We start from the raw sequence: 26,215 nt of genomic DNA, 5'->3' as shown, positions 1-26,215 counted from the left end.
TTTTTTCTAGTCTCTTGATCTGATTAACAGTGACTTTTTGGCAACTCCTTTGAGAAGCGCCTACCCACATTCGAGAGGAAGGACAGCTTCCCTGCTCTCCGGCTCCCTCTCTGCTCTGCCAATCTTAACGCCGGTACTGAAATCTATAATAAAACCCGTTCTTCACAAACTCCAGCTCTGCCACAAGGAACCCAACTCCTATCCTCCAAACCAGGGTACGTTTCCCGACAGAACTACAACCCAAACACAAGGCTCATCTTCTCATTCGGCTCGTTAGCTAGCCAACTGCGAGGTAATCTTAGCATTCTACCTTCACCATTAATAATTTTCACTTCAAAACCAAGCCTGTGTGAGCCACGACGATGAACTGCCACAGACGTGGTTTTGTTTTCAGTACTTAACACCCCCAGGGGTTTTAAAGTAAGTTGAACGGCTACTGCGTAAAAGATGAAAAGAACAAACAGATGGTTGCTGACTGCAAGGAAGTAAACTCAACAGAAAAGGGTGAAAGGACGGAATCAAACGTAACACACAGGCTTGCTCCCCAAATCTCCGCCTAAGTAACTCATAAACACACACTCCCTCCCCTGGAAAGGCTTTTTTAAGTCTTTAGAAAGCAGCGACCCCGACTGGTTTCTACCCCTCCACCTTTCTTAAGGGAAGTGCTAGGAAGCCAAGAAACAAGCCAGAAGACAGGGCGGAAGATGGAAAGCCAGAAGGCATGGAGTCGGTGCAACCGGCACTTTAAATAACCCCAGAAGTGTTTCCAAGTTGGCCTACAAGAGGAGGGAGCCGCTGGGCTCCCTCTCGGCAACTCCGGAGTTCCCGGGCAGCTCCGGGAGGCGGTCACAGGGCCGGCGGGAGCGAGAGAGCAGCTCCCGGGCCGCCCTAGCCGAGCCCCGAGGGCCCGGCTCGCACCCAGCTGGGCCGTAGGCCTGGGGCAGCAGCGCCCGAGCCCCGGCCCTACACCGCCCGGACGGCTCAAACGACTGCCGAGCCCCGCAGCCCCGGAGACGCTGGCGACGGCCCGAACCCCAGCCGCGGGACGCGTCCCGCCGAAGGCCGCCCACTCAGGGCCCCGGGCCCCGCGCGACTCCCGGCGGACCCCCGGCCCGAGCCCCGCTGTCTACCTGTCTTCGCTCTTATTTTTCTGTTTCTTCCCCATCGCTTGTCAGCGGCGTCGGCGGACCCGGCCTCTTGGTTCTGTGTCTCACACACCCACTGTCTCCCCGCTGACGCCAATGCCCGCTCGGCTCCGTCCACCTCGCGCCGCCGCCTCTCGCACCCGGCTCTCCACAGACCCGCGCACTGGGACAGGGCACATATGGTGTAAGCCCTCAGTACGCAAGCGCATCGCCCCGCCGCCTCGGCGTGGGGACGCAGGGCGCGGCTCATCGAGAGCGGCGCTTCGGCTAGAGCGTCTTCAGTTGACCCGCCGGCCAGGTGGGAACCCGAGCGCCCCCTAGCCGCAAGGGACTGCCGCGCACCGGCGCCCGGCCGCTCCCGGATTCTAGAACCTCGAGGACCACAATGAGGCTTTTCGTTTCTCACGTCAGCACCCTCACGGGGGCTGGCATTCGACCCAGGAGTGGTGCTGAAAATTCCCTCATGTCTACATCTCCTCAGCTGCAGGAAATTCATTCATTACGGGATCACAGGGAGCCAATAATGAGCCTTCCGGAGTTCCCCAGGGACATACACCCATAACAAAATAATGAATGTATCCATCCCCCCTAAGGAAGAGTCATGTATAACACTTAGTAACACTGTGAACATTTATTAGGGAGAAAAGACACACGGGTACAGCGACCAATCCCCTAATATGAATCTTCATATGAGCAAGTTCTAAAAATCCGTGTGTTTAAGGAAGTCAGGAGGGAAGATTCTGGAGTGGCGAAAATGTTTTGGGGCGATGTTATTAGTGCGAGCTACCGATTAATAGTGCACTGTAAGTTATACTTCAACTTTAGAAAAGACTAAACTTAAAGCCCCACGGATAGGAACAACATCAGGCTCATTTCGATGAAGCACAGCCAGGGCTGACGCACAACCTGTGCACAAGAAAAACTACAATTCCCAGCGTCCTTAGCGCCCACCCCTCCGGTCATCAGCCCACAAGTATAGGGCCGGAATCTTGTAGTTCCGGGTGGCGGAGGAGAGACGCACTCTCGGAGGCTTTCGTCACCCCCTCGCCGCCCCTTCCGCGGGTCTCTCACATTGTCTCGCGAGAGGACTTTAGCCAATGGAAAGGAAGAGTGGACAGAACCTTCGCCAATGGAAAGGAAGAGTGGACAGAACCTTCGCCGCCCTTAACAACTGCTGCGAGGCTGAATCCTGCGTTAAACCCGATCGGTATTCTTGTTCTGCAGTGTCCTCTCTTCGTCGGCACCACCAACAGGCCAGGTACGGCAGAGGATGCTGTGACAGATCCTGCCACCGCGTTCCGTTGATGAAGGACGGACAGATCGGGGCTACACGTCCGGCCGGGTCGGGCGCGGCCAGGGGGTGGGGGTGGTGAGGAGGGCGTAGCTGGGACAGCCTTGACCGTGAGGCTGCTGAGGCTGTGACGCACGCGCCCCAGGTAGTGCGAAATCGCATCCCCCGGAACTCCTCCGCCTGTCCCTGGACCGCAGGGAGTGGCAAAGAATCTTCCGACAGGTACAGGGTTATTAGGATTTCGATCAGCAGTTGGTAGGTTAGTTAAATAGTTAGGTATCACCCCTTCAGTTCATCTGTAAGAATAATTTTCGAGTTGGTTCAGTAAATAGAAAGTTAGGGGGCCCACTAAGCTATTTCCTTACTCCCCCTCCCCGCCCCCACATCTAAAGGCAGTGACTACCATGGCCTAACCTAGCGCAACTCTTGTGGCCTGTGTTCTCATGAGGCTCCGCATTTAAATGTAAAGGCATCCTGTAAAAAACCACAGGAGTAAGCGAATGCTATGCCCAGATAACATCAGATTCTGATGAGCTTGTCTCGGATCCCCTCATTTAGTCCCGAATGCAGTCTTTTTTGTTGTTGTTATTGGTTTTGTTTTTCGTGACATGGTTTCTCTGTAGCATTGGAGCCTGTCCTGGAACTCGCTTCGTAGGACATGCTGGCCTGAATTTACAGAGATCCGCCAGCCTCTTCCTGCCGAGTGCTGGGATTAAAAGCGTACACTGACACCATCCGACCCGAGTGGAGAGTCTTAATCTTACATTTCTCTTCCGAGAGTAGGGAATCATAGCAATACGGCTTCTTTTCAATCATATAGTACTTATGCATCGTTGACAGTTGGGGTTTAGAGGGTTGTTTAGGATTTATGTAGCCTGGGCTGGCCTCTGTCGCTCTTTGTGTATCCAAGGATGATCTCAAATCCCTGCCTGATCCTTAGGCTTCTGCCTTTGAGAACTGAGATTATGGTCATGAACCACCATGCCCAGGCTAACTTTGTTAGGGAAGTGTTTGGTTTTAGCTGTCAACTTGACACAATCTAGACTCGCCTGAGAAGGAGGACTCAGTGAGAGATTGGCTAGATCAGGATGCCCTGTGGGCGTGGCTGGGGGAGTGGGGATTATCTTGATTGCTTAAATAAAGCAAGGAGACCTGCCCATTTGTGCAGCACCGTTCTGTGCCCTGAATTTGAATCCTGAATTAAGTGTAGAGCGGAGATTAAGCACAGGTAAAGCTGTCTTTGTTAGGATATCTCTGAGAGGATATAGAAATGAAACTCCTTATGGCAGTGTCCATTAATAAATGGCTTTTCTAGAAGCCATAAAGCAAGTTAGTACCATCAGGGACAATCCTGGAACTATGGACCATGTTTTTGATGGACTAGATCTTTGCTCCTGTTTCAGCAGGTGTTGGGGCCTACCTGCAAGGTTCTAAGGTCAAAATGCTATCTCTAACATGGCATCTGCTGTGTTAAGGTCTCGAGCCCTGTAACCAAGACCATGTCTTTTAAAAAAAAAAAAAAACAAAAACAAAAAAACTCAAAAGTGTAAACTTAATGCTTGTTTCTTTGTGACCCTCCCAGCACCAAGACTGCTTAGAAAAATGGAAGGTAATGGATCCATCGACATGTTCTCAGAAGTCCTAGAGAACCAGTTCCTCCAGGCTGCTAAGCTCGTGGAAAGTCACTTGGATTCAGAAATTCAGAAGCTGGATCAGATCGGTGAAGATGAGCTCGAACTCCTCAAAGAGAAGAGACTGGCGGCACTCAGGAAGGCCCAGCAGCAGAAACAAGTAACCTCTCCCACCTACTGTCTGAAATCGCCTTAGCGCTATGCTCCTGATACGCGTGCTGTCATGTGACCTTCCTCACTTTCAGGATGTTCTGAATTCAACTTCTCTGTCACTTAGATATTTTCCCAGGAATCAAACATAAGGGAAGACTTAGGCGAGATGCAGCATTTAATTGAGAAGCTGACATGTAGAAGAGAGATTAAAACTTTTCTCAGACCGAGCTTAGGGTGTACATATCAAAACTGAAGACATACAATGGTTCCGTGTGAGAAGAGGTTTCTAAAGCATGTGTGCATTTTTATTAAATTGGCTGGGGTTGGGGAGCAGGATCTCCCTGTGCAGCCACGATTGACCTGCTTCTGCCTCCAGAAGCGCTGGAACTGAAGGCCTGTGCCCCCACACCCAGTTCTGTCTTGTTAACACAAAGGCTCAGAAAGGTCACTAAAATTCTAGTTCAGTAAATGATGGGAAGGGCATTGAAACTTTTGCCTTGTTTCTATTTTCTTTTAAACCATCTGGCTGAATGGCATAGTGAGCGTATAGTTGAGGTAACAAGCTTTCTGCCACAGGAAAGGTGGTAGGGGCTGAGCGTTCTCAGGCTTGGCTCCAGTGCCTTGGCTTGTGAGTTGAATTACATGTCAGGTTTTCCTTGGTTCTGGACACCACATGAGTAGAATACTTTTCCTTCTGAGCACTCTGCTCACCGATGGCTAGTCTAGAAGGCCTTGCCTGTTTGAAATTATCAGAAGCAGACAGGTGGGTTTCTAAGCTTCTGAGCTGCAGTAACCACACTGTCCCCCCAAATTAACAGGCTTTATTTCATGGGGTGGTTTGTTTGGTTTGTCTTTTCGCTATGGGATAGAATTGGTTTCTTTACAAAATAATACAGTGATTGGGACACTTAAAATCCCAAGTGTCACCAAAAGACATTTCAGCTGGATCGTGTGCTTCTCTTGAAATTAGGAATGGCTTTCTAAAGGACATGGGGAGTACAGAGAAGTTGCCAGCGAGAGAGACTTTTTTCAAGAAGTCAAGGAGAGTGAAAAAGTGGTTTGCCATTTCTACAGAGACACCACATTCAGGTAACTTTGCTTCCCCCCACCCTTGGAAGTCAGTATTCCTATGAAAATAGTTTATTGTTCCTCAAATATTTTTCCACTGTGTAACTCTAAATATGTCTTAAAGTAGACTCTTACAATTCTTACCAAAATAATAATTTGGTTGCTTTTTCACTGTGCTGTGTTCGCTGGAAATTGGAGGACAACAGCTTTCGTGATCAGTGTTTATCCACTCGCTCTGTCCTCTTCATAAGGAGATAGTGAGTGACTTGGCCAAGCTTTTCCTTGGAACCGTAGTTGGAACTGCCAGGCTTATCTCCTGTGGGAACAAAAACAAAAACTCTTGTCCAAAACATTTTTGATTTCCATTTGAAAGTTAAGATAACTCCCCCCCAAATAAAGATAACCCTAAAGTATCTAGCTTGGTGCAATCCTGCTCACAATTCCATGTTTACCAGCAGCTGTCTCTTAACCCATCAGCAATCAAAAAATTCAAAATCAGCATAATATTATACTGTACATTTCCCATCTTTTGTGGCTTTTTTTCTTTTTTAAAAAACTTTTTTAATGATTTGTTTTTATTTTATGTGCATTGGTGTTTTGACTGCCTGTATGTCTGTGTGTGGGTACCAGATTCTCTGAAACTGGAGATACAAACAGTTGTGAACGGCCATGTGGATGCTGGGAATTGAACCCTGGTCCTCTGGATGAGCAACCAGTGCTCTTAACCACTGAGCCACCTCTCCAGCCCTCCTTTTTTTCTTTTATTTTACTTTTACTGTCTCTTTAAAGACTTTACTTGACTATTTTAAACTATTTCTATAACTGTCCATACCTCTTTTCTTTCCTTCTTAAGCCTGCACACATTGTACAACACATATGTCAGAATTTTTTTCCATCTGGACCTCTTGTTCTACGTATCTTTTAGGCTTTTTTGGCCGCACGAGCAATTTTTTTTTACATTAATCATAAACTGATTGGCCCATTAGCTTACGCGTCTTATTAACTCTTATAACTTACATTAGCCCATTATTCCTATCTGTGTCAGCCACATGGCTGAGTACCTTTTTCAGCGGGGTAGTCACATCTTGCTTCTTCTGTGTCTGGACAGGACTGGGGAGGAAGCCACACGAGCAAATTTTAAACTGCTAAGCTACACCTGGGTCCTCTGCGAGACTCTCTTGGCTGACTCTGCCCACCTCTAGGTTTGTGAGAGCCAAACCTAAAGCTTGTGGCCTGGTCAGAAGTGCCTGACCAGGTACTACATTCACCTATCTATAGGAAGCTGGTACCTGTGTTGCCACAAGTGGTTCTTACTTAGCTTGCTCTTTTTTTTTTTTTTTAACCTTTTGCCTCTGGGCTTTTTTCTTTTCTTACTTCTGTAATCTTTCACTCTTACTCCTTGTCAGCTGGCCTCTTCTTTTCTTGCCCTCGCCTTTTGATATTTTTTTTTTTTGCTTCTTCCTCCCTCTAATGTTCTTCTATTTATTTTCTTGGCCTGCCAGCCCCGGCTATTTCTCCTGCCTAGCTATTGGCTGTTCTGCTTTTTATTAGACTAATCAGGTGTTTTAGATAAGGCGCCGTAACAGCTTCACAGGTGTTTTAGACAGACATAGTAATAGCTTCAAACAAATGCAACGTAAAAGAATGCAGCACATCTTTGCATCATTAACAAATGTTCCACAGTATAAACAAATGTAGTACATCTTAAATTAATATTCCACAACATGGGTTGGTCCCAGGCATGGTGGTTTACAGCTGTAATTTCATTGTTTTTGAGACTGCAAGTAGGATCACAATTTTGAGGTCATCCTGGACTACATAGTAAGATCTTAGAACAACAGCAAAATATGTTAATGAACAAATGGTGTGAATAGACTGAATTAAATTAGGTTCCTTCTTGAGTTAAAATATGGAGTAGATTTATGTTACAGATTTCTTACATACAGATTTGTTTAGAGCATCATTTGTAACCTTACCATTTATTTCTGAAACCTTGCTTTGTTTGCTCTTTTGGTTTTTCAAAACAGGGTCTCTATGTAGTCCTAGCTGTCCTGGAACTCAGAGATCTGCCTTCGTCTGCCTCCCAATTCCTGGGATTAAAGGTGTGTGTCACCATCACCCTGTCTTAGCTCTGAAATCTTATTGAACTACCTGGGAGAAAAGACCCAGCCAGGAACAAGATTGGGCATCAAGGTTACAAGAAACTTCCTGAGCCTAGACTAGTTCTGGAGCAATAGCGGGTACTCAAGAATCACCTATGTACTTCACTGTTACACCCGAGAACTTTGACTCGCCTGTATGTTTTAAAAGTAATCAACTCTTAGCTGGCTGTGGTGGTGCTCGCCCTTAATCCCAGCACTTGGGAGGCAGAGACCAGTGGATATGATTCGAGGCCAACCTGATCTATGGAATGAGTTCCAGTACAGCCAGGACCAACTACACAGAGAAACCCTGTCTTGGAAAACAAAATAATAAGTAAACCTCAGCTATAATGAATACCTGTGCTTAAGAGCCCAAAAGATTGGCAGTCTGTTTCTTTTGCAACTAGGAGTTTGGTTTGTTTAAAATAGATTTTAATTTAAAGAAAATGTCACTTCCTCTTCGGCAGATGGTTTAATAAAAATCACTACAGAGCTGAAAGTGCAGTTTATTGGGTTCATTCTTTAGCACTGGGGAGTTGGGGGTGGAGTCACACTGATACCATTCATTTCTTAAGGGTCACACTAGCCATATTTAAACAGCACTAGTAACCTTTAATAGATAAGCTTCCCTGACAGAGTTACATGTTTCAGGGAGTTCTTGGTGACTCCAGTTTTTAATCGTAAATTCCAAATGTGGCACCAGCTGAATTTTTGCCTTTTATGAGTTCTGTCAGCTTCAGATCTATCCCCCTTCATCCTTATGAAGACACCAGGAAACATTCATGCATAAGGGAACCTTATTTTTTTTTATCCTAAATATGGCAACTCATAAAATTGAGATTCAAACAGAAAAACATATAAAATGCGCTGCACAGTAATGCTTCCTTTAGCGTTCGCCTTTCTGCTCTTGTCTTACAGGTGTAAAATACTAGACAGACATTTGGCAACACTGGCCAAAAAACATCTTGAAACCAAGTTTTTGAAGCTGAATGTGGAAAAGGCGCCATTCCTCTGTGAGAGACTGCGGATCAAAGTCATCCCCACACTAGCTCTCCTGAGAGATGGCAAGACACAAGATTATGTTGTTGGATTCACCGACCTAGGAAACACAGATGACTTCACCACGGAAACTTTAGAGTGGAGACTTGGTTGTTCTGACGTTATCAGTTACAGGTAACCTTTAGCAAAAGTGAACCAAAAAATAGATTCATTTGAAGCCATGCCTCGTTGGTCATTTTTTAGATTTTTTTTATTTGTTTATTTATTTATTTTGTGTTTTAATGTTTTATGAAATTAAGTCCTGTTGTATGTAGCTTGGGAAAAGCCCATTTCTTAAAGCATTAGAGTAATGTGATCTTATAGCAAAACCAAATTTACAGATAAAAACTGAGCCTTGAAGGCAGCCTAGATGTTTTCAACGTAAGAAATGTCACTGAAACTAATTTTGGAAACCCAAAGTGACATTCCCGAATAGATTGCCTTTGGGTGTGTGCAGGAGGGTTGTTTTTTACGATGTTTAGAGAGTCAGCTCAGAGACTTGCACATGCTAGACAAGTCTTCTGTCACTAAGTTATACCCTAAGCCTTAACTCCACAATTTATAGCTGACTTAAGTGATTCTTTGTGATAAAATTAAAATGTAAAACACAACTGCCAAAGAGGTCATTGTGCTTTTGTGATTTCATGCTTGTAGTACTGAGGTGGCAGCCAGGACCTTCCATGTACTAGCTGTGCTGTACACCACACCACACCAGTAATCCCTAGCCCTGAATAGGCTTTTACTGTAGGCGTTCATATGTCACACGTACAGTCTGAAACTTCAAAAGCTTATGTAACTGAAACAATCTAAAACTCATCTTTTTTTATGTGTGTGTGCATGGCTTTGTCCCTTTCGAATTGAAAGTGCCACTTGTTCTGTGCCTATTCTTGCTTTAAAAAGGAAAACAGAGACAAGGAAAATTGTGCCTTTCAAAGCTGAAACTTTCACCTTTTGTCTCCCCCACTTCCCCTCACTTTTCTGAGTCTCCGCTAAACATGGATGAATTATCCCTGTGCTATAGAAGTCCATTTTTACTTTTGTTAACATGAGCATAAATTAACATTTGTTCAACAAAACCCTATATTTTGAAATTATTTCTAACTTTTTCTTTAGGTTTTGTGTTTTAAGACAAGGTCTTACTCTATAGTCTAGTAATGTTAATCCTCCTGCCTCAGCCTCCCAAGTGTTGGGATTACAGGTGGGATCCACCATGCCCAACTTGATTTTGAATTTTAGTTATGTTGCAAAAGGAATTCTTACATAGTCTACCATATTCCCACTTTTTTTTTTTTTTTTTTTTTTTTTTTTTGGTTTTTCGAGACAGGGTTTCTCTGTGGCTTTGGAGCCTGTCCTGGAACTAGCTCTGTAGACCAGGCTGGTCTCGAACTCACAGAGATCCACCTGCCTCTGCCTCCCGAATGCTGGGATTAAAGGCATGCGCCACCACCGCCCGGCACCTTGATATTATTTAATAAAACTTTCAAGAACATGTTTTACTTATTTTCTAAAAGAAGAATCACTATTGTAGCCCAGAATATAAACAGGCACAGAAAGTTTCTGTTATCTGCCTTCTGCCTAGTTTGTTTGAAAATAATTCGATTTTAAAGTCCTCCACAAGTAGAGGCCACTAGAACAGGTGGTTTTTTTTTTTTTTTTTTTTTTTTGGTTTTTGGAGACAGGGTTTTTCTGTAGCTTTGGAGCCTGTCCTGGAACTAGCTCTGTAAACCAGGCTGATCTCGAACTCACAGAGATCCGCCTGCCTCTGCCTCCCGAGTGCTGGGATTAAAGGCGTGCGCCACCACCGCCCGGCTTATATTCCCACATTTTAAATGTATATGCCAGATACATAACAAATTGTTTTCAGAACTGTTTGAGTATACTTCTTTATTTCTGAATGTATTTTTCCTAAGAATAAGTACATTTTCTTGTATACTCCCAGTGTAGTTAATAAAATAGCAGTGATATAGTTTATAGAACCTACTCACATGTACCACCATCCTTGTATCGTTTTCCTTGTCTGAAAATTGTGTCACGTTTAGTTATTGCATTTAGTTTCTGTAACAATTTCTATAGTAATTTTTTTAGGCTTGCAGTTTTTAAAAAGTATAAGCTAATTAGTTTCTCAGTGTTCCCCAGCTCGGGCCTATGTGTGCATCTCAGCATCAGACTCGGATCTCAGGTCAGGGCTAGTTGCTGCAGGAGGCTGTCGGTGCCTTCATTCTCAGTGTGTCATCTGATGGTAGTGGTCCAGCACTGGGCTGGACACTATCGTGCCAGGTGGTGATTTATGAGGAACTTTTGTATCACTTGCATTTATTTCCTTGTCCATTTAGTGATTAGCCTGGGCTGCAAATGATTTTATTCTGCAGGTTATAGTCAATAAAGCTTCATTATCCTTTGACCCTTGTGGCCCAAGCAAGATGCTTTAGAAACACTTATGTTATTCTGTCTGTAAAATTAGCTGTGTTTCTAAGAAGTTGTGCTTTCTTTCAGTGGCAAATGATAGTTTTTTTTCTCCTTTTTCATTTATTGATTACTTTATTTATTTACTGTTTGTTCAGGACAGGTTCTCACTGTATAGTCTATTTTTTTTTTTTTTTTTTTTTTTTTTTGGTTTTTCGAGACAGGGTTTCTCTGTGGTTTTGGAGCCTGGAACTAGCTCTTGTAGACCAGGCTGGTCTCGAACTCACAGAGATCCCCCTGCCTCTGCCTCCCGAGTGCTGGGATTAAAGGCGTGCGCCACCACCGCCCGGCTCACTGTATAGTCTAAATGGTCCTCAAATGCACAGTCCCACCTCAGCCTCCTGGCAACTGGAATTATAGGCATGTGCCACAGTTCCTGCCTAGCAAATGATGTTCCAAAACTAACATCTGGATGCCAGGATCCCAGACACATACACAAAACTGCCTTATCATTTATTTCTCTAGCATCATTGAAAAGTTTTTTTAAAAAAAGTTGTGTTTTGTTTTTCTAAGTTTTGTGCCAGTCCTGGGTTGACAATAGTGCATTCTGTGAGTGAGTTTGCTAATGTGTGTAGAAATGTAAACACTGGAGTGCTGCCCAGGAAAAGTCACAGCAAGAGCTCAAGCACAGCTGTGTTGCCTGTTCTCATTAGCATGGGTTCAGCACAGGGTGGGTGCATCCAAAACTCTTCCCTGTCTGCTTCGGAACATTAATGCCTAGCATGCAGAGGGCCAGGGCCCCATCTCCATCAGCCCAAAAATGTTTATGATAATGATTATGATAAACAAGAAGCTCAAACATTGATCTAAAACAGTTAGGTAAGGTATGACACTGTTAACTGTTAGTATTAATGCTTTTTACATTCTAGCATCCCAAGTGTATTAAATCATAAAAAATAAAATGCTCTTAAACTTTGTTTCACTTTTAGTGGAAATTTAATGGAGCCACCATTTCAGAGCCAAAAGAAATTTGGGACAAACTTCACAAAGCTGGAAAAGAAAACTATCCGAGGAAAGAAATACGATTCTGATTCTGATGATGACTAGACTGCTGTATTTGTAAAGCATCTGTTTGTTTACGTCAGAGTTAAGTGTCTTTCTGAAGTCCTTGATTTCGGCCCATTGACCATCTGGTCCTCGTATCCCAGAGTTTACACTGCTTCACCACATGGAAGGACACCATTACTATTTGTCTGTGGCCATCGTGTGTAGCTTGAGAGAAACAGATATCTTAAATTACCTGGAAAGGGTCTGGATTCTCTATTTTTGTGATTGTTTTTATCATAACGTAATTCTTCTATCTTTATACCACTCACACTTGTGTTTTTAATCTGCGGAGTTAGCAATAGAAATTTAGCAACTCTTAAGGACTTAATGAGTGCTGTCTATACAAACGGTGTGGGAGCGTTTCCTGGTGTCCCACATATACCTGTCAGTGAGCCCTCGCTTCATGGAGTGTGTTTCAGGAGCTATTAAAGACTTGCCCGTGTGCTCTGGGTGCAGCATGATGACTGCTGAGAGCAGCAGGACAGTCAGGTCATCAGCTCATTGCCTGATTTAAAGGGTCCGCATTACATGCTGAGACATGCAGTAAGAAATAGTTAAGAAACAGTTTTTGAGAGGCCGCATGTGGAACTCCAATGGCTGCTGGTACAACCGTTTTAGAATAGTGTGGTGCCATCTAATGAGATGGCTCAGTGTAGGGGGCACTTGCCACAAAACTTGAGGACCTGAGTTCAGTTCCCAGGACCCACTTGGAAGGAGAGAAACAATTTCTGCAAATTGTCATGGAGCACACACACACGTAATACAGTAGATCCAAATTGTCATGTAACACACGTAATGCAGTAAATACAAATTGTCAGGTAACACACATAATACAGTAGATACAAATTGTCAGGTAACACACATAATAGAGTAAGTACAAATTGTCAGGTAACACACACGTAATGTAGTAAATACAAATTGTCAGGTAACACACATAATAGAGTAAGTACAAATTGTCATGTAACACACACGTAATGCAGTAAATACAAATTATCGTGTAACACACATAATACAGTAAATACAAATTGTCATGGAACACACAATGCAATAAATACAAATTGTCATGGAACATAACACACGTAATAAATACAAATTGTCATGGAACATGTAATACAGTAAATACAAATTATGTAACATATTGCAGTAAATGCAAATTGAATTTTGAAAGACAATTTGGGATTCGGAAGCAATCTAAAGTAGGAAAGAAGAGGGGAAGTGTAGGACAAACATATTAATAAATTAAAAATGACATAAAGAGGCTGGGGAGATGGTTCAGCATTTAAGAGCACTTGGGTTCGATTCCTAGCCCCCACATGGTGGTTCACAGCCATGCACTAGCTCAGTTCTGGGTGAATCTGATGCCTTCTGACCTCCATGGGCACCAAGCACATGTGCACTTGCGTACATTCAGGATACATACACATAAACTAAGGCAAATCTATTTTTAAAAGATATAAAAATCTAGTTCTTTGAAGGCAACAAACCTGTTCTGAGCAGGTGAGGAAAGGCATAGCAGAAAAGATTCAAGGAAAAATTGAAGTGGCCAACTATGAACATCTTTATACCAATAAACAAGGAAAACAGACAGAATCCTAGAAAGACCAATTAAAATAGAAGAAGAAATATATATATATATATATATATATATATATATATATACATACACATATATATATGAATGAGCAGGGCTCTAAAGAGATGGCTCAGTGGCTAAGAGTGCACATCTGCTCTGGCAGAGAACCCAGGTTCAGTTCCCAGCACCCATGTCAGCAATAGCTCAGGCTCCAAGGGTTTAATGCCATCTTCAAGTATCTTCGGGCACTTGCTCACTTAAGTGCAGACTCACATACATAAAGGGAAACCTCTTCTAAATTTGGGCAGAACTTACCTCTATAAATAGCATTTCTAATGAAAAAGTACAACACCAAATGACTTATACTCATAAATTCAACAAAAACATTTTTAAAGAATGACATCAGTTTTCACAAACTTTTACACCTCAAACATAAGGGATAACTCTATCTCCTGCTAGTAACTCTATCTCTTAGACTAGTATTAAGCTAACACCAAAGCCAGACTGCAACATCATAAAATTACAGATCAATAATTTTTCTGAGCACACAAAAATGCTAACTAAAGCCCAGTAATATAAGAAAACAAGATTGTATCTTAACCATGCATATACCCAAATACAGACATAAACATACATAATTGTCTTAATAAGCAGAATCTTGGGTAGGGTTTTTTTCTTTTTTTAGACAGGGTTTCTTTATGAAGTCCTGGCTGTCCTGGAACTAAATTGGTAGACTGGGCTGGCCTCTACCAACCCAGTGCTGAGATTAAAGGCGTGTGCCCCCACCACCTAGCACAATTTTTTTTTTTTAATCAATGTAATTTCATCCTGTAGCTACAGTCGGGAAGAAAGTGGGGATGGCTACCCTGACAGAGCAGACCCAAGCAAAGTCAGAGACAAGACAGTTGACAACAGACTCGAAGGTAGACTCCAAGCTGCCTTTGTGACTCTCACCAAAGAGTGAGTAGTCTATGCTAAAGAGAGAGATGGGGTGCGATTCGGAAATCCGCAAAGGCAGTGTGAAAGCATGGAAGAAAGATCTAGTGCCTTACAAAGCAGCCCGAGGGCTGGAGAGATGGCTCAGAGGTTAAGAGCCCTGACCGCTTTTCCTGAGTTCAAATCCCAGCAACCACTTTGTGACTCACACTATCTATAATGAGATCTGGTGCCCTCTTCTGGTGAGTGTATGCATAATAAATCTTTTTTAAAAAAAAAAAAAAAAGTCAACCCCAGGCATGACTCAGGGGCAAGGGGTTATGTTGTGTGAGCCGTGCTGTCCTGGTGAAGAGACCTGCAGCCCCACCTTCGGGGAAACCCACAGCTCTCAGACCCACTCGTGGCCGTTGGGTATGCGGGAGAGGGGATGCCCGTTTCTGTTAACCGTGTGACTCAACTGGCAGGGTCCAGGTACCACCTTGAGAGGGAACTGAGCTACGCTGAAGCCTGAGAATGGAGAAGAACCACACAACGGCGAGCCTAAGTTTAGTTAACCATGGTTCAGTAATGACAGACAACCCAGGCAGGTGGCTGTGTAGAATGGGAGGGCTCCTTTCTGACAGCCACATACAGCTAACAGGAACAAAGTCCTGCCCTGGTTGCCAGGAGCAGATCCCATCAATTGAGTTCTGTAGCCCTGCGCCTGTGATTAGCAGGTGGAGCCGGATGCTATCGAGGTAGCAGTACCATTGCAGAGCCTGGAGACTCAGGCTCGCACAACAGCACCCTTCCAGCAAGACAGTGGAAGTACAGAGTCCGAGAATGTGTTCTCTTGGTTGTTCCCACACTCCAGTGCACTTGGGAGATAACCCCAGTCCTGAAGAAGGAATCTGGGACCAGAAAGTGATTAAACACTATCCAGCCCACACACTGCAAAACTGAGTGTGGCCAGTAGAGGACGCTACTACACAGAGAAGGGAAGCTACTGAAGTAGACAGGTCCTGTGGAGATCAGACACTTGCCCAGCAGGGCTTAGCCATAGAAAGGAGCCCTCTGGTACTTAGGCATTGAAAGAAGCTTTATCCTTTCTTTGAGCCCCAGGCCTTCCCTTCCATTTACTTGTTCTTATACTCAAAGCAGTTCTTTCACTTTATCCTATTTTTTAATATTTTGTTTTAATATTTTGGGTTTTTTTTTGTTCTTTAGTACTTCATGGAAACCAGTTTTTATTATGCATTTTTTCGCTAATAGGTATTTTTTTTCTTTTCTTGTTTCCTTTCTTCATTTGTTCCTCTCAACCACACTTTCAGCAGTGTGTTAATTTTGTCTTGCTGGGGATACTCTTTAGTTTGTTGTTTTAAAAACTCATGGTTTTATTTTGTACTCCCTTCTTTTGAGGGGGAAGGTTGGGACAGGTTCATTATAGCCCTATGTAGACCAGGCTGGCCTCGACCTCTGAGATCTGCTTCCAGAATACTGAAACAAAACATGCCGCCGCCACGCCCTCTGGACTCCTTAACATCTGTCTAATTTTGTTTTTTGTTTTTTTTTGGTTTTTCGAGACAGGGTTTCTCTGTAGCTTTGGAGCCTGTCCTGGAACTCCCTTTGTAGACCAGGCTGGCCTCGAACTCACAGAGATCCGCCTGCCTCTGCCTCCCGAGTTCTAATTTTGTTTTTTAACTTTATCATATTACAAAATCTGGGCTTTTATTTTGATTTTTCTCTTCTAATCTTTTTTTCCCTTCAACATTCTTCTGTTTTTCTTCTTGTGCTTTTCATTCATTTAATATTACTTCTCTATTTCCCCTCTTCCCTGCCTCCTTCCTTTATCCCATTCATTTGCTATTGCCACATTTGATGTGGGATTCTCTTCTGCATGCTATGAATATGTTTCATTACCATCGGTTAATAAAGAAGATGCTTCAGCCTATAGCAAGGCAGATTATAGCCAAACTGGATGAGATATATAGAGTGAGTAGGCAGAGTCAGAGAAATGCCATGTAGCTGCCGAAAGAAACAGACGCGAAAACCTTATCTCGTCTGGGTGACCAGGAAGTGAACAAGCAGTCTCTGTCTACACACATTTACCCTAAATAATTGTTAACTTCATAACCGTCTATGTTTCTTTTCCCCATTCTGTTTAATGATCACATGTGATATATTAATGGACTTTAGGTTCATTTCTATATTTGGTACTGTTGTTATTATAATAGTTTGTTATCTCCATACTGGGTAGTACTCTTAAGGGTGGGTTGCTTACTAAGATTTGCAAGTAAAACCAAAAGAAATAACCAAGCCAAAGATGTACAAATTTCATCACAGAAACACCAGAAATATTGATGGGTAAGACAACATGATTACCACCAGAATTGTAACTTTGTATGTGCAATTCACAGCGCATGTATGGAGGTCAGAGGAAAACTTGGAGGAGTTGGTGCTCTCCTTCCGCTATGTGAGTTCTGAGGGTTGACCTCAGGTCATCAAGGTTGGCACAAGGGTAAAGGTGTGTGCTGCCCTGCCTGACAAGCTGAGCTTGATCCCCAGAACTTACAGCACTGGATCAGTAATCCCAGTGCACCCCTGGGGTAAGAGGGTAGAAACAGGACACTGCCAAAGCTTGTGCTCCAGCTAGCCTGCACACACTGCTGATGAAATCTGTCTTCAAACAGGTAGAAAAGGAAGGGCCAAAACCCAAAGTTGTCTTCTGGCCTCCACACAAGTAGGCATATGCATATCACATCCACACGCAGGAACATGTACACACACACACACACACACACACACACACACACACACACACACACAAGGTTTTCTAACCCCAGAGGGGGGGGGAAACAACAAAACGTCAACATCCTGACACCAAAACTGATTAAGAACACAACAATAAAAGAAATTGTAGGTCAATTTCCTTGATGAACAAAGGCAGAAACAAATCTTCCATAAAATAAGTACAAATCATGTTCAAGAGCATATTAAGATAACAATATTAAGATAACAGACCATGACTATGTTGGTGTCATCTGAGGATTGAAAGGTGGTTTAAACATTAAAATCAAGTGTTGTACCCCACAGGCCTGAAGAAATGGTTCAGTGGTTCAGAGTATACAGCTCTTGCAGAGGACCTTTCTTTGGCTCCCAGCATCCACACCAGGTGACTTATACAACAACCGCCTACAACTCTAGTTCTGGAACTCAGAGGATGTCTGCATGTTTTGTATATGATGTGCATAAATTCACACAGTCTTGCATATGTACACATAAATACTGAAAATTTAAAAATTGATAGCCCACACATAAACAAACTAAAAGACAGAAATCACGTAAGCATCTCCGTAAGCACAGAAGGGCCTTTGAGAAAGTTCAACATCTTTTCCTGATTAAAAAAATTCAACAACAACAACAACAAAACTCCGAAGAAGCTAGGAACAGAAGGAACATAAGAACATAATACACCGGGCGGTGGTGGCGCACGCCTTTAATCCCAGCACTTGGGAGGCAGAGACAGGCGGATCTCTGTGAGTTCGAGACCAGCCTGGTCTACAAGAGCTAGTTCCAGGACAGGCTCCAAAACCACAGAGAAACCCTGTCTCGAAAAACCAAAAAAAAAAAAAAAAAAAAAAAAAAAAAAAAAAAAAAAACAACCTTATACTAAATGGAGAAAAATGAAAGCATTTTCTCTAAAACCAGGAATGAGACAGGTGTTGCTGCTCTCACTTAATATGGTGCCTGAATTTTAGCTAGTGATAAGACAAGAAAAGAAATAAAAGGGAGACAAATGGGAAACGAAGGAGTGAAGTTCCCCTTGTTGGAAGACATGATCTGATGCTAAAGAAACTGGGAAACTCTTAGAACTTGCAAATGCTCTTAGAAAAGTAAAAAGGTACAAAGCCAACATACAAAACCCATCAGCCTTTCTATCTACCAGATAAAAGTTCACAGAGAATGAAATCAGTGTAAAAACCCATTCATAAAAATCTTCCCCAGAGAGGTGGGAGAGAAAAGTAAAACAAGGAAGAGGCCCATCCACTGAAGTGTGGGGTGGGAGGTCGTAAGGAAGCAGCCAGAGGTCCCCCGACAGCCGGGTGCCACTCCAATAAGCAAATCTGTGGTGGAGAACGGGGAGAGAGAGAAGCAAGAGAGGTTCATGTACTGCGCAGACAGGAGGAGCGGGAAACGCGGTGTGGAACAGACTGATGTAAGTGGCCTGAGCTGCTACCTGAGGCCATGTGATGTCCTGGTTAATGCTGCTGCTGACGGGCATGTCCGGGTCCTTGGCCTGTGTCACCACCAAAGGCCATGGTCGCAGCTGCTACCTGAGGCCATGTTGATGTCCGAGGGCCATGTTGCTGACATTGGCCATACATATTTGAGTAGCCTGTGCTCCTACCTGAGGCCATGGGGACATCCGGACCTGAGCTGCACCCCGGGCCATGTCTGAGTCAGTGGCCCTACTGCTGCCAGGATCCTCGTTGATGTCCGTGGCCTGTGTTACTATCAGAAACCATTCTGATGCGGGTGGTCTGGACTGCCCCCTAAAGTCATGTTGATGCCCAAGGGCCCTGCTGAGTTGGCCCTGCCCCTTGTCTGGACTGGTGAGGGCATGGAGGAGGCCCAGGCTGACAAACTCAGCTACCACCCAGGCCCACACGTTGTCCCCCTCCAACATCTACCCCGTCTATGACCTGCTGGAGCATGTGCAGGGGCAGGTATGTGTGAAACCACAGCTGCAGGATCTCCATGACTTGGGGCAGCCGAGGGATAAAGGAGAGGAGTTTCAGAGAGGGTCCAGTATTGATGGTGTATCAGAAACATGAGGCCTTGAACCAGACCAACAACTCGTTGCTATGAACATTTGCAAGTCGAGCTATTTGGGCAGAAGGTTCTATATACTGCTTGACACACCACAGCTCCAAATGAAGAGATGGAAGCCTCTTAATGATGACTAAAGATGTTGAAGACTTTTTCAAATACTTTAGCCATTTGTATTTATCCTTGTAAGACTTGTTTTTTCATTGAAATGCACACTAAAACTAATTAGAGATTTCACCTCATCTCAGTCAAAATGGCCATCGTTAAGAATTTTTTTATTTTAAAAACAAAACCTGGAGGTGGTGGCACACACCTTTAATCCCTGCACTTGGGAGGCAGAGGCAGGCGTATCTTGGCAAGTATTAGGCCAGTTTGGTCTACAGAGTGAGTTTCAGGACAGTCAGAGCTACACAGAGAAATCCTGTCTTGAAAAAAAAAAATTTTTTTTTTTTTTTTTGGTTTTTTAGACAGGGTTTCTCTGTGGTTTTGGAGCCTGTCCTGGAACTAGCTCTTGTAGACCAGGCTGGTCTCGAACTCACAGAGATCCGCCTGCCTCTGCCTCCCGAGTGCTGGGATTAAAGGCGTGTGCCACCACCGCCCTACTGAAAAAAAAATTTTAAGAATAAAATAAGGTCCAACAGCAGGAGAGGTAGGTACAATAGGAAGAAATTAAGGGAATCTTTTGTAAAAAGGAAACATTTTAAAGCATAGAAACCAAGGAAGTACTGCATGAGTCCCCAGGGAAGAAAGCCAAGGAAGAGCAAATACCAAAATGATAACTCAATAAAGTCCTACTGAGATAAAACACTTGAACTTACATAGCAGAAGGGCATTTCCATGTATTTGATGAAATCGAGCCACTAGAAAAATCAAATTGAGAAGGATTCTTCCAAATCTATGACCTTAAAAAAGTAAGCAAGGGAGGAGGCTTTGAAACATCAGATCATTTTAAAGGGAAGAAAATTGAGTTAGCATTGAAATTTTATACACCATACATCATTCTGAAAGGCAGTAGCATGCCATATATAATATGCAGAAATCATTTGTGAATCCATAATTGAATATTCAGCCAAATGACCTATATGCAAAAAAAATACCTATGGTTGGAAGTTCACTCCGTGTCAGAGTGCATGCATGAAACCCTGGGACCAGTTCCCAGCGTTGCCCTTCACTCCAGTACACACCTTAATGACGTGAATGTGCATGAATTTTGTTTGTCTGCGTGTTCTCTTGCACCTCAGACGACCCTTTAACTCACACTGTAGTTAACCTTGCACTGTGTGTTTCCTTGTCTCCAAAGTGCTGGATAGGTGGGCACTGCTATATCTAAACGTGTTCAGTTAGGAAAATTTTAATAATCTACTAAACAACATGCTCAAATAGGACATAACTAGAGAAATCATTTACTGTATTTACCTATAAAACTAAGACTGATGGTCCTTGCCAGCAGAAGTAACTGCGATGACCCATCCCTCAGTGCCCTGAAATACTAAAAATTCAAATAAAACTGCCAGGATTGATGGTGTACAAACCCAACTTCCATCAATGGATGTATGGATAAACAAATTGTGATGCTAACTTATAAAGTATTGAAATACCATTCAGGCTCTGCGCCGGTCAGATTTTTGTCAGCTTATACAAGCGGCATCATCTGAAAAGAGGGAACCTCAGTAGAGAAAATGATTCCGTCAGACTGAGCTACAGACAAGTTTGTGGGGCATCTTCTCAATAATTATTGACGTGGGAGGGCCCATCACGTTATTGGCAGGCGATCCTGCGTTGTATAAGAAACAACCTGGGTGATCCATGGAGAGACAGTCAGGAAGCGGCCCTCCTGCGTGGTCTCTGCTTAGTTCTTGCCTCCATGCTTCTTCCTTGAGTTCCTGCCCTGACTTTCCTTCCTGTCAGAAAATAAACTCTAAGAGAAAATAAACTAAACCTTCTCCTTACCAAGTTGCTTTTGGTCATGGTGTTTATCAGATCAATAGAAAGCAAACTAAGACAAACTCTAACCTAGAGAACTCCAAAGCCACTATCCCACGGGGAGAGTAGATAGACATAGAGTACACACAGTAAGATCCATAGACAATAGCTAGAAGAGAAACAAGAGCACCAGGAGTGAGTAAAGGGGGCTAGGGAAGAGCAGGTTGAGGTTATGGATTTCCTTTTGGTTTGGTTTTGATTTTTAAAATTTATTCATTTTTTTATTTTATATTCACTGGTATTTTGTCTATGTGTACGTCTGTGTGAGTGTGTCAGGTATCCAGGAACTGAAATTATGGACAGTTGTGAGCTGCTGTGTGGGTGCTGGGAATTGAACCCGGGTCCTCTGGAAGAGCAGCCAGTGCTCTTTAACCACTGAGCCATCTCTCCAGCCCCCATGGATTTCCTTTCGGAATGAAGAAAATGTTGTGGAACTGGGTAAGGCTGTTGCTTGTGCAACATTGTGAAAGTATTCTGTGCTATGTCATTTTCAATTAAAAAGCAAGAAATAAGACTAGCTCAAGGGAGAGATTGAGCTCTTGTGGCTGGACCCTGGCCACCACGCTGTGCCCCCTGCATTGCAGAGATCAAGCAGCACAATGGAGAAGCCCCCATGGACAAGAGCCAATTTACCTGGCCAACTACTTTAGCTTAGTTTGCAGTCACTGGCTGCCGTATGTATGAGCTTTGGGTGATTTCAGAAGTGGGTTCTCAGTCTAATGGAAAAGCCTGCATTAATGACTCAATGAATCAATAAGCAGTTCTTACCAAGCCCAAATAAAACTACAGATTCAAGACTTGGAGTGTAGCTTAGATGGAAAGTGCTTGCTGAACCCATGAGACCATGGGTTCGATCCTTAGCATTCAGCATGAAAGATGATAGATAGATAGATAGATAGATAGATAGATAGATAGATAGATAGATAGATAGATGATAGATAGATAGATCAATAACTAAATATAATAGATAGATAGATAGATAGATAGATAGATAGATAGATAGATAGATAGATAGATAGATCAATAACTAAATAAATAAATGTTCAGTTTGGGCAGATGGCTCAGCAGGCAAAGTACTTGCTGTAAAAGTGTGCAGACTAGAGTTTATCCAGTATACACATAAAAAGAGAGGGGCATTCCCAGTGGCCTGCCTGCAATCCCAGTGGTTGGGAGGCAGGAATAGTAAATTCCCCAGGGCAAGCTAACTAGCTAAATTAGTTAAATTGGCAACTCCAGGTTCACCGAAAGACCCTGTCCCAGTAAACAAAGTGGAGAGCAAATAGGAAGGTATTTGACTTCAATCTCAGGCCTTCACACATATTACACACATATACATTACATATCCACACATGCAAACATGCACACACATGTGCACTGCACACAAAAGTACAATGAATAAACTAATGAGCGAGCAAATCCACAAGTTTGCTAGCACAATTTTGTTATGATTTCATTTGCTTTCTTTGATTTTTAATTTATTTGTTATAATTGTATTTGTTTGGGTGATGGGGGAGCACAGCACACATGGGCAGGTCAGAGAACAATTTGCAGGCGTCAGTTTTTGCTCCATGTGGGTTCCGAAGACCGAACTTGAACTCAGGTCATCAGGCATGGTGACAAGTTCCTTTACCTGCCAAGCAATCTCTCTGGCCCGATTTGGAGGTTTTACAAGGTAGCTAAAGCAAGAACAAGAAAATGGAATGGGAGAAACAGATTGGTTAAACACCAGATTGCTTTCCTTTTAAGGGTTAAAGCAGAGGACTTCTTGTCACTAAAGCTAAGGGGTTTTTCTGACAAGTCACTACTAGTCTCTGTAGAAAACTGCTATGTTTGGTGATTTTCCTGTCCCTTACTACTTAGTGTTTCTAGCATTCACAACTCATTGTGGTTTGCCCTACTGGAGACTAGTTGACTAGTTCAAAACAATAGCCTTCTATATGTTTCAGTTAATAGGAGTTTAGTCTTGGCTTTCTATATAGCTATAAGGTCATGGCAATAATCTACATCTTTGTAATTTACATACGCTTTCCATTTTAGACAGAGGAGTTAGAGGAGTTGAGCTGGAAGCCTCCTAAATGGGGGCTAGTTCTCTGCTATGCCAGCTGCCCAAGGAGAAAAGCAACTGATAATCCTGCCCATCTCTAAATCCTATGAACCACAAGAATGGCCAGCTGATGAAGGTATTCCCAAGAGTACAACAGTGGCCCTCTATTGTGTGACAACCAACAACTGTACTCAAGGCTCCCTCAATAGGAGGGACTTCATGCCCAGCACTATAAACCTTGCCAACTACCTGTGGCTGGTGATGTCATGGGTCCTAGAGAACCTTCTGCTGCCATTTTCCTAAGCCAGTATAAGTCCTAATTTCATTTCTAAAACTCATTCTTATATTCACAGGTCAGTGTAACTACTTCTAACTCATTGACCAGGAAGCCTCTTTCTGCGGCAGATGGAGGTGAGAAATCAATTATTATATACATACACAATTTTATACATGTATGCTGTGCATACTAACCAATTTCATCCCATCTCCCTACTACCCCATCCTCCCTCCCCTTTCCCACTTCTCTCTCTCTCTCTCTCTCTCTCTCTCTCTCTCTCTCTCTCTCTCTCTCTCTCTCTCTCTCATGTTCATGCTGTTTTGTGACCCACTGAGATTATCCAGGGCCTGCTGTGTAACTGTAGGTTTGGAGCGATCCATTGAAGCCTGATGGGCTCAGCAGTGGGTGCTCAACTAAAGACAATGATTCATTCCTCTTTTCCGAGAATCTATCAGTATCCAACAGTTCAAAGTGAAGGGTAGAGCCACTAAGCCGTTTTCTCTTCCTCTTCTCTGACCATAGATAGGGCTGATCTTGTGAGTGCGCAGTACAAGTACCTACAGCTGGTGACTGCAATGGTTGTATTGGGTCTAGAGAATGAGCTATCACAGCCCTTTATGTTATCTTCCAGCTTCTACATCCTTCCTGCTCCTTCTTCCACAATGTTCCCTGAGCCTTACAGAGGGTGGTTAAGTGATTGTTTACAGATGGGTTTATACCTGTTGCTTATGCTTTGCATGCTGGGCAGACATGAAGTTCTGCATTCACTGCCCATTGTAAGAAGAGGCATCTCTGACTACTAGGAGCCCCTTTTTTCTATGATAGACATAAAAGTATTTAGAAGCTGCTATGCCACTCTAGTTAACTATCAAAAATATGCCCACTGATGGGCATATGGCTATTACTTCTCCAGGCCTGGGCTGTTACTCAGGCTTACAGTACCATGAAGTCAAACATCTTTTTTTTTTTTTTTAAAGACTTTATTAATTATGTATGTATACAGGGTTCTTCCTGTATGTATCCCTTCAGGCCAGAAGAGGGCACCAGATCTCATTACAGATGGCTGTGAGCCACCCTGTGGTTGCTGGGAATTGAACTCAAAATCTCTGGAAGTTCAGGCAGTGCTCTTAACCTGTAAGCCATCTCTCCAACCCCAAACATCTTTTTTATTTTTGTTTTTTTAAGACAGGGTTTCTCTGTGTAGACCAGGCTGGCCTTGAACTCACAGAGATCCATCTAACTCTGCCTCCTGAGTGCTGGGATTAAAGATGTGAGCCACCACCACCGAGCAGGAGTCAAACATTTTTAAATGCAGGAATTCAAGTTAATTTTCTGGGATTTCTGTTATCTCACTGTCTTCGTTTTCTAGCTAAAAACCCAAAGCTCATAGATTCCCAGCTACCGTGTGAGATCTTTCTCTACTCCTTCTCCTTCAGCCACTGCAAAGGCTCAGGGCAATTTTTCTGTCCACACTACCCAGCTTATACACGCCTGTGCCCACTCTGTTCTCAGGAAACTCTTGTGTAACAGACTTTCTCATAAATTCTCTGCCAGTGACGTCACCAACCTCTACAGTCCATTTATGCATCCAGAGTGGGACTCCATCTATTTCTGCAGAGGGATCACAGACTAGCCTTGTGGACAGCAGAATCTAGAATGTGGCCAGGCTCCTTGGAGAGTTTTTGTCTCCTACTCCTGACTGCCTCGCTGAGAATGAACTTCTGTATAGAGTGTGGATGTTTCCACGGAATATTGTGAACTGGCAGCATTACACTGGACTTGGTCATTCCCAAAGAGCCTCTGCCATAGGTTTAATAAAGCAATACTGAAAACTTTAAGCACCAGAAGAGAGTAACTCCACAAAGTGCCCCTGTGCCAAGTGTCTTCATCTGAACATATCTGTGTGTCTCATACTGATTCATGTCTCAGCTTCAGCCTGTCATGATGGAGCTGGGCTCAGGGAAATGACTTTTGCCACAATTTACCATGGTAGATTTGATGTTTCAAGCAGGAATCAGTCCCTCTCTGTGGAGTGTTTAAGGGGTTTGGTGATGACACTACACAGTATTATGATTTTGACATCAGAATCTGAATGACATCAGATGTCACTCCAGAAAGGAAAAAGCAGCCACCTCGCAGAATGCTAAGTTCTAGACTCCTAAATGGAGAAGCCTCACTAGGACCCAGCAAGGATGAGCTGTACATGCCCACAGAAAGGGCCATGGTGCCCAGACGTATGACTGCTATAATCTGGATTAGGAATGCCTCTCAAACCCTCATACATTGGAGGTTGAATACCGAGGTGGTGATTGGTTTGTCAGGTGTTGGGAACTTTAAACATCTATTTGAAAGAAGTTAAGTCATTGACATTTTGCCCTTGATGTGTACACTGGTACCCAATCCCCTCTTCCTCTTGTTTCCTTTGCTTTCTGGCTACCATGAAGTTGGCAGCTTTGCTCCAACATGCTCTTCCTGGCATAAGGTTCTGTTCCACTACAGACCTAGAGTGATGGGGCCAAGGAACCAGAGACTAAAACCTCTGAAACTGTGAGCTAAAATAAGCCCCTATTAGCTGATTATCTCAAGTATTTTATCATAGCCATGGAAATCTGTTTG

At 43.4% G+C, this 26,215-nt stretch overlaps 2 protein-coding genes across 2 annotated transcripts in view; one reads left to right on the top strand and one right to left on the bottom strand.

The window, feature by feature from the left end:
- The window catches only part of Eif5b (eukaryotic translation initiation factor 5B), a 60,761-nt gene extending 59,411 nt beyond the window's left edge, over positions 1 to 1,350 (bottom strand). The window contains exon 1 of the mRNA XM_057751175.1: positions 1,131 to 1,350. Within this exon, the coding sequence (XP_057607158.1) occupies positions 1,131 to 1,165 (35 nt within the window). The 5' untranslated portion in view covers positions 1,166 to 1,350. The remainder of the gene's footprint in view (positions 1 to 1,130) is intronic.
- Positions 1,351 to 2,282: 932 nt separating this feature from the next.
- Positions 2,283 to 14,735, top strand: Txndc9 (thioredoxin domain containing 9). The gene is made up of 5 exons (XM_057751995.1): positions 2,283 to 2,403; positions 4,019 to 4,227; positions 5,191 to 5,309; positions 8,348 to 8,602; positions 11,860 to 14,735. The coding sequence occupies exons 2-5, from the start codon at positions 4,039 to 4,041 to the stop codon at positions 11,975 to 11,977; spliced, it is 681 nt and encodes a 226-aa protein (XP_057607978.1). The 5' UTR covers positions 2,283 to 2,403; positions 4,019 to 4,038; the 3' UTR covers positions 11,978 to 14,735.
- The last annotated feature ends 11,480 nt before the right edge of the window (positions 14,736 to 26,215 follow it).

The sequence above is a fragment of the Chionomys nivalis genome, chromosome 19, assembly GCF_950005125.1.
Source record: "Chionomys nivalis chromosome 19, mChiNiv1.1, whole genome shotgun sequence".
NCBI classification, from domain to species: domain Eukaryota; kingdom Metazoa; phylum Chordata; class Mammalia; order Rodentia; family Cricetidae; genus Chionomys; species Chionomys nivalis.
This window is presented reverse-complemented; position numbering and strand designations above follow the sequence as displayed.

What these genes read in the sequence shown, in the direction of transcription:
- Txndc9 (XM_057751995.1), top strand. Translation starts at nt 4,039, where the DNA reads ATGGAAGGTAATGGATCCATCGACATGTTCTCAGAAGTCCTAGAGAAC. An exon ending in TACAGAGACACCACATTCAG is followed by an intron (nt 5,310 to 8,347) that starts GTAACTTTGCTT and finishes CTTGTCTTACAG; the next exon opens with GTGTAAAATACTAGACAGAC. An exon ending in TCTGACGTTATCAGTTACAG is followed by an intron (nt 8,603 to 11,859) that starts GTAACCTTTAGC and finishes TTTCACTTTTAG; the next exon opens with TGGAAATTTAATGGAGCCAC.